Here is an 8302-nt window from a genome sequence, read left to right as displayed (position 1 = left end):
ATCCAAAAACGTTTTGCTATCCAAATGCACACAAAAAACAACCGTTTTCTTCACTACCAGCGAACGGGTCAACCGGAACTGAACCAGCTTGTCACGTGATAAGGGTGGGGTCCGGATCCATTGCCCCCTCCATCCCCCTCTTGACAAGCACTATCGCATACCGAATCCACAAGCACTATCGCATACCGAATCCACAAGCACTATCGCATAGCGAATCCACAAGCACTATCGCATAGCGAATCCACAAGCACTATCGCATACCGAATCCACAAGCACTATCGCATAGCGAATCCACAAGCACTATCGCATACCGAATCCACAAGCACTATCGCATAGCGAATCCACAAGCACTATCGCATAGCGAATCCACAAGCACTATCGTATACCGAATCCACAAGCACTATCGCATAGCGAATCCACAAGCACTATCGCATAGCGAATCCACAAGCACTATCGCATAGCGAATCCACAAGCACTATCGCATACCGAATCCACAAGCACTATCGCATACCGAATCCACAAGCACTATCGCATACCGAATCCAATTAAAGATTTACTTTTAATTATCTATCAGGTCTACCTATCTTTCGCGACACATCATCTTATTTTCACGCTAAAAAAACATTATTGTTGTTGTTGTTGTTGTTGTAACTATTGGTATTATTATTATTATTATTATTGATATTAGTTACAAGAAAGGAAAATACAAAAATATGCATATATAGTTGGGATGCTTGTTTGTAATAAGCACCCCCTTAAAATAAGCAAATAAGAAAAAAAAAAAACGAATAATAACTGCCGTGACCCTGTGCGATCGGTAATATGATTGTAAGCAGAAAGAATGTGTTTTTGAAAACAAAGGCAAATTGTTTTTCATTAATTTTATTAAAAGCCTTCCCTAACTAAAAGTTTCCTTACAAACGAAACAAGCTAAATATCCTAACATATGTACAACTTTTTAAATACACTAAAATAAATATTAAAAAGATATTCTTTCAGCATCGGTCAATTACGCATACATATATGTATATTTATATGTATGCGTAATTGACCGTCACTGTAATTCAGTCCATGGACTGCGAAAGTGAAAAATAAACTAATTATTAAATTATTAAATTAAATTAAATCTATCTAATATGCCATTTCAATCGACGAATGGAATCGTATAGATTGCACTACTTTAATGATATGATAAACGGGATTATTTTCCTTATTCTTAGTACTTGTAAAAAAGTCGCCCTGGTTGAAGAAAAAATTATTGTATTTCTTCTAAACCAAAAGGTATACGAAAAAGCATTAGGAATGATATAAATCCTTTACTTATCCTTATTGGTTATAATCATTTCAACAAAGATGGAAAAAATACAAAATCTTGGCGAATGAAAAAGACTATGGATTGCGCTTAATTATCCCTTTTTATCAAGAACGTCTCGGAAAAATGTAGAGAAAGAGCGAAATAGTGGTATCACTCTACTCTTTTAGCATATAGCGGTCGCCTTAAACTTCCCGGGGCATTGTGGTGTCCGCATTATTGAGGCTCAGTATAGGTACAACTATGCATTGAATAGATGAATACCTAAAACAACTTTGTCAAAATAAAAGTAATATAAAAGACGGCTAAGTTGGGGATTATCCCAAAAGCTGTATTCCCAACGGGTGAAATCTTTCCTCCTTCTAGTTTCTCAGGGGAACAGGCCATCCAATAGGTGGCGATAGAGCGGGGGTAGGGTGGGTTAACTTCGAGAACTTTCACCGGGAAGGACGACTCGTCAACTGCCCAGTAAACATTGCCTTTGAAGAAATAACTTTTCTGGTTTTTCCACTGCATGGCTGCTTGGATATTGTCAGGTACAGCTCCGTTCCAACCTTCCTGGATTAGCCGTGGGTAACCAACATCGATCAGCTTTTTATAAGGATCGTATCTCCAATAACGGTCGCCTTTGAAGAAGTAGATTTTGCCATTTTTGGCCCATTGAAGCGCGGCATCCATACCAACGAGCTCTGAGTCCAGGGCGAGCTCTGGGTCTGAAAGTGGCAAAGCTTGTTTGCCCTCCAATGGAGTACGATTTTTGAACATCCAAAACCTAGAGTTAAGCAAACAAAGATAGTTCTAAGTATGTCGTTTTGTACTACAGATATTTATTCCTCCGTGAATTTTAGTGCGTATTCTTACTTCATAAGAAAATAAAAGTCCGTCGAAATTCTCATCATAAATTACCCATTCTCCTGTTCATTCTGCGCATCAACGCATCCACATCATATCTTTTTATTTCTTTCTAACTTTCAAAAATAGGTTTGCTCGCGTCGGCGTTGACTCCCAGTCCTATGTAGTCCTATGTTCAAACAAATGGCGTGCACTATCACGCTACGAGTTTTAGGCTCTCTTGTATGACTGGGGCCCCTGTGGTTTAAGTGGGAAAAATATCACGCGCAAATGTACACTTACTTGTCTCCCTTGATGATGAACGTCACTTTGTCCTGATTGCGATAAAACGCGGCGTCGATATCTTTCACGCCCTGGAGCCCGGGCCAGAAACCACTGATTTTCAAAGCACCTGTCCAAGCTCCCGTATCACCAATAGGCCAAAAGTACTCGCCCCTGAACGCGTAGCTGTAACCCTCCTCCGTCTGCACAATTGTGTCGAAATAGCCCTTCGGGTCGCACTTGTCTGCAACGCCGGGCGCTTCTGTTGGGTCTACATGGATTGTTGGGGTAACGGGCTCAACAGTTTTCGCAGTAATTGACGTTTTACTGCCTACAAACATTGGATAGATAATAGGCCAATTAATAAGCCAATCATGCCAACAATTTCCCAAGTCAGATATTCCTCCCATTTTCATCGGCTAACTCAGTCTGGCAACAAATATTGTTGCTAAAGTATCGAGCTTAAAGCGTCAGGGGCGGATCTTGCTTTTCGCCAAAGGGGGAGGGGGGGTTTGCTCAGTGACAAAGGGGGGAAGGGGTAATTTTTTTGATACATATGGCTTTTTGGCAGCCCAAAGGGGGGTTTTAAACCCTCCCCCTAGATCCGCTACTGAGCGTTGGTGGTTATTTTGAAAATAGGCCATTGCATTTTCTCACGTGAACTGAAACAAAGATGTATGATTGATATACATTATATTAGGGTGTAGTCGAATTTTCTCGTTTTAGAGTTGCACTAGCAAGGTTTAAAAAAAGGTAAGAGTGCAATGGGACCACAATTTTCGGTTTTTAAAGATCCCATACAAAGCAATGATGAGTAGAAAAGATGGTTTGCAACCATTAAAACTGCATATACAAATTATAAGGGGACCAAAAATTTGATATTTGAAGGGGGTAACTCGATATTTTTTAATGGAATGTCGCTGTGCCTTAAAGTCAAGGAATACTTATTTGGGGGAAACTGTTAGCTATCAAATTGACGGTGCCTAATACCGATAGGTCGAAGTAGATTAGAGACGTACCATAAATGGCTTGAACCCCTGCCTTATCATCGTAATGAAGCTGGAAGTCGGGTACATAGCCTCGGTAGAAGGGATACATGATTGCATCCACGTTACTGGAATGGTCGAGTCCAAGACTGTGTCCAAACTCGTGCACGGCCACCCAAAAGAGATCAATCCCGTGATCGGTACGCAGGGTGAAGTATTCCTCGTCATCGAAATGCGCGTCTCCCGACAGACCTGAGGAAACATAGAGAATAAGGGTGAGCATAAGAGAGAATAAGGCGTGCATAACGACGTAATGCCGCATAGGACATGATTAAAAGGCTTTAGTGGCGCGCATAACGACGTAATGCCTCATAGGGCATGATTACAAGGCTTTAGTGGCGCGCATAAGGACGTAGCATCGCACGAATTGCGCTTCTTAACACGGGCGATCCATGATATTTTAGAGGAGAGGGTTGGGGGTTGTAGCGCGAAGGTCACTTTTCTCACATAGGGCGTTTCAGCCCCCACACACCCCTCCCTAAATCCGATCCTACTACAGTACCGTACCGATTAAACCTTGTTGAATTTACTGCACTATAAGAAAGTGGCAAAAAACTTTATGAGAATGTTTTTTTTTTTCAAATCAGACAATGTGTTCTCACCTGTGTTATCGTGCGGGTAGAAGGCATGTGCGAGCGTCCCCCCTGGACCATCGAAGGGATACCCATCCCCGTGATCGCCAGTAACAAACCGAATGCGAATCTCCACCTCGATGCGGGGATCATAGACCTCGATAAACGTCAGTGGTGTCACCGCTGCCCACATCGCCAGAGCATTGCGGATAGCGTTATCGACCTCCTCACGAGGAAGATCTGGGGTGTAGTTCTCAATGCGGTATTTTAATGTCTGAAGGGAAAATTGGTAATCAGATGTGAAATCGATAATTCACCAATACCTCTCACTTCCATAATGATTAGTGCTTCGAATGTTGTGCTTTAGGCTCTGGGAACATTTTTGTTTGAATGTGTTCAGTGGTATTCTAAGGTAAACCTTAAGGGAAATTATCGCCTATTACATTGCCCTTGATATTGCCCTTGTTTCGTGCCACAGCACTTTGTAAAGTGGTTTGCCTTTCAGTTGTGAAATTTCGCTTTGGACACAAAGAAATATGCACTTTTTGACACTGAAACTAATCCTATTATTTTGCCTAGCTCTTGTTTCGTGCCACAGCTCTTTGTAAAGTAATTTGCCTTCAGTTGTGAAGTTTCGCTTTGGACACAAAGAAATGTGTACTTATTGACACTGAAACTAATCTTTAGAAACTAAGCACTCACTAAACAACACAACATTTCCTCTTTGGTTCTTGGTTGCTGAAGCATGCGCCCTAATCTAGCCGCACTCTAAGTGACTCTCTTCTTTCTATGGCTCGGGTCATTATTCAATCCCGCCCACAACTCATCTCAAACGATTCAAATCTAGATTCAAATCGACAAAAATCTAGATTCTCGTTATACCAAATCTGCCTATGGTATAAAGAGGGGGGGGGGGGGGGGGAGGAGCAGAGTGTATATTTTCCCCAATAACAAGCATTGTTTATTTTTAGCTATAAGTGTATACAGTAGTGCAAAATTATTTTTTTTTTTGCGCGCGTGCGCATAAATCTTTGCGCATCGTACTGCAACTTTGACATTTTGCTCAATGTGAAAAAGTTAGTCAATAATCCTGACCTTCAAGTCGGGTAACATACTCGCGGCTACTACATCCCAATAGTATATTTTAGTTTTATTATTAGTCCGTATATTCACTTCCAGTCATTTGAAATTCAAGCCGTCACTTTGCGGCTCTCAGGTTATTCGGAAGATCTAACCGCCTAACCGCTTTTTGGCAGAAGAATTAATACGATAAAAGAAATGCCCTACAACATGTGATAATTACTATTGCACGAGAGTAAAAGTGCGCGAAAATAGAGAAACAATAAAATTGGTGGCTTTGTAAAAAAAAAAGTGGCGGGATGTTGATTTTATTTATGGCTTGGTCTAGTGATTAATGTAATTAGTAGACTATAATGACTTATATCTTATTAGATTCCCCCTACTCTATCAATGAAAAACTTCTTTATTTACTAGTGAGAATTTGTCTTACCGTCGTTCTCCAGGTGGATCCCTGCAGAAGGTAACGTCTTTTTCTCTTGTACACATCAGCAGGGCCGACGTCAGGCATACCGCATCGACTTCTGTTGAGAAGGTCGACGAGATGGGGGTCTTCTATGTCTCCCGTGGCCTTGAAACCACCAAATCTCTGTAATGTCTTTATAGCCGTTTTAAGTTCCTTGTCAGTCCGTATTTTGCCATTACGCGGGTCTATGGGACTCAAGTACCCATACTTCGTCAAATAATCCTAAGAAAATATTGATGATTGATTAAAACATGTTCGATAAGAACGTTGAGGATTTTTATAGGAAACTTAAAGCCTCTGTTGAGTTAACTTTTCCTCGTGTTATTTTCCATTGAGATAAATAAAAGCGTGAAATTATATATTTCTACTAGAAATAGTACATAAAGAAACATTTCGGTCAGGTCTGTGTGTAATTAAACGAAATCTGACAACAGAGAGTTTTAGGGGCACCAGATTTAAGGATAGCCAGGACTTCCTGAGGGGGAGGGGGACGGGGGGATTGTGGAGTTGCAAAGGCATAGATATCATGTGCAAAAAGTTAAACATTTACGCTACAATAAGGACAGACCGCCTTTGGTGGTCTAGCAGTATGTGCGAGCCTCCATGCTCGCATCCCTAAATGCGCACCTTAAAAATTCATGTCATTACTCTAAAATTTCTCATCACCTTCAACACCTAAATCTAGGCAACAACCAGACAATAAGTATTTAGCTTTCCGTAACAAAGGTGAAAATATGCTGATCCTAATATTCTGTTTTATATAACTCAAATACCTATCATAACGTCTAGGTCTTTATCGTTACAGTTAGACGGAGAGTATACTATTGCAAATTCCTGACATTGTGTCAGCTCTTGTTTTACATCCATGCTGCAACCAACAGAGTGTGGTTTGATGAAATTGTTGACACAGAAATATGCTTACGCTTTCAGCTTTAAATGTGACACGCATCAAATCCACTTATGAATCCAAAGAACTTGGTTATTAATGCATCATTGATAACAATTATCCTAATTTACACAAAATAAATAACTGCGCTTTACAATAGAGTACAACAGGGGAATATGCCATTGGCATTGTTTATCGGTGTTGTGTTTGATATACTTACTACTAGCCTCGCCGGGTTGACTTTCTTGGGCTTCTCTGGTTTTTCCACAGGTTTCGCACTTGCGAGCGTAAACAGTGCGCAACAAGCAGCAAAAATAACAAGCGCTGTAAGAACCTTCATGTCTGTTCTACACCGTGTAGCTAGGCGACTTCAGTTTTGAGTTGTGTTGTACTCGTTGATGTGGGGTGTATTAGCTCTTGCAGGAGAGTGGATCGTACTTTTATGAGGCTCAAGATATCTATTCCTTCCTCATTAAAATGTGTGACGTAGTCGAGAGGGAGCGCCGGTCACTCTTATACCGGAAGTTGACATTTCATCGGGTGCTAGCGTGCCGCTGGAAGTGACCTCAACTATTGCAAGCAAGATCACTTCCGTCACGCGCCTCTCGGCGGGGAAAATTCTCGCGTACAATGGCGATCACTCCATATATGGGCAATGACATATTGGATTTAGGCCCAATGACGGAAATCTACTTCCGGTGTAGCAATTGATCTGTATCCCTTGCAAAACTTGTTCTGGGCCTCTAAAAACTTCCTCAAATTGTGGTTTATGCGTTGAAGACCGTCGGTATAACAAACATACTATTCGAAGACCATTTTGTCTATGAAAATCACCATAAATCTACAAGACCAACGCAGGTTTTATTCAATAATGTTATATGTAATACACGGAGTGAGTGAAAGTTGGGCCTAGCCCATTGAACCCCCATTGAACCTTTTTTTCTGAGACTACTATGACGATACTCATGAATGAGATGGGAAGGCTTAAACAGGAAAAGGAACTTTAAATCAAATGATAGCAATCGATTTTTAATAAAGAAGAAATGTTATTAGATTGAGAAATAACTACGTTAGTTTCAAAAAAACGTTGTTCGGGAACATAAGCCAAGCTAGCAGAGCAACGTCATAAATCGCGAATGACGCAGAAACCAGTAAACATGGCCAGGAAGTTGGCAAAAACACACGGAAACTAGAACTTCAAGCAGTAGTAAACAGTCTTGTTTTGCATCTTTGGGATGATGTACGAATAGTTAAGATTTTTTCGCCGTTTATTCATCAAATACGCAAAGTCCCTTAAAAAGAAAATATTGACAAGTCATTGACAACGCAAACGCAATAAACCAAAGTCCACAATGACATAATCCCATCAAGAATTAGCAAACTCCCTTCTTTCTAGTTGCCCACCCTTTTGCCGAAAATAAAAATGCGAGATTTTCTATGCATGGATACCCCTAATGAATCACTCATGCGATATCACGAACTAAAAGACCTCTTAAGATTCGATAGAAAACGTTTAGCAGGGTCGAGCGAGCGAGACGGGACGAGAGGACCCTCTTGTTGAAATGGTACAAAGTTCAATTCTGGAATTTGCAAGAGGCGTCGCGTTGCCATGTCCCAGGGTACCAGGGACCTCCTAATGTACAAGGGCTAATACATTTATTCACCGTTTTAGCCTAAAAGCCTAGTTTTTAGACATTACTTAGCAGCCTTTACACACGCATTTCGGAAGTGAGCGGTTGTTAGGTCTAGAGAATATAAAAGCGCATTAGAAAGCCATTAATTAGTTTTAGTCTTTTAATGTTCAATGAGGAAGAAAAAAGCTAAAACGAG

The 8302-nt window shown here is 40.8% G+C and overlaps 1 protein-coding gene across 1 annotated transcript; it reads right to left on the bottom strand.

Moving 5' to 3' along the window:
* Positions 1-866: 866 nt before the first annotated feature.
* LOC5520746 (matrix metalloproteinase-17) lies at positions 867-6940 on the bottom strand. The gene is made up of 6 exons (XM_032365932.2): positions 6693-6940; positions 5554-5808; positions 4074-4317; positions 3445-3663; positions 2447-2756; positions 867-2084 (listed from the first exon to the last, which is right to left on the bottom strand). Exons 1-6 carry the CDS (start codon positions 6810-6812, stop codon positions 1577-1579), a joined length of 1656 nt encoding a protein of 551 aa, XP_032221823.2. The 5' UTR covers positions 6813-6940; the 3' UTR covers positions 867-1576.
* Positions 6941-8302: the final 1362 nt, after the last annotated feature.

The sequence above is a fragment of the Nematostella vectensis genome, chromosome 7 (assembly GCF_932526225.1).
Source record: "Nematostella vectensis chromosome 7, jaNemVect1.1, whole genome shotgun sequence".
In the NCBI taxonomy this organism is placed as follows: Eukaryota; Metazoa; Cnidaria; class Anthozoa; order Actiniaria; family Edwardsiidae; genus Nematostella; species Nematostella vectensis.
This window is presented reverse-complemented; position numbering and strand designations above follow the sequence as displayed.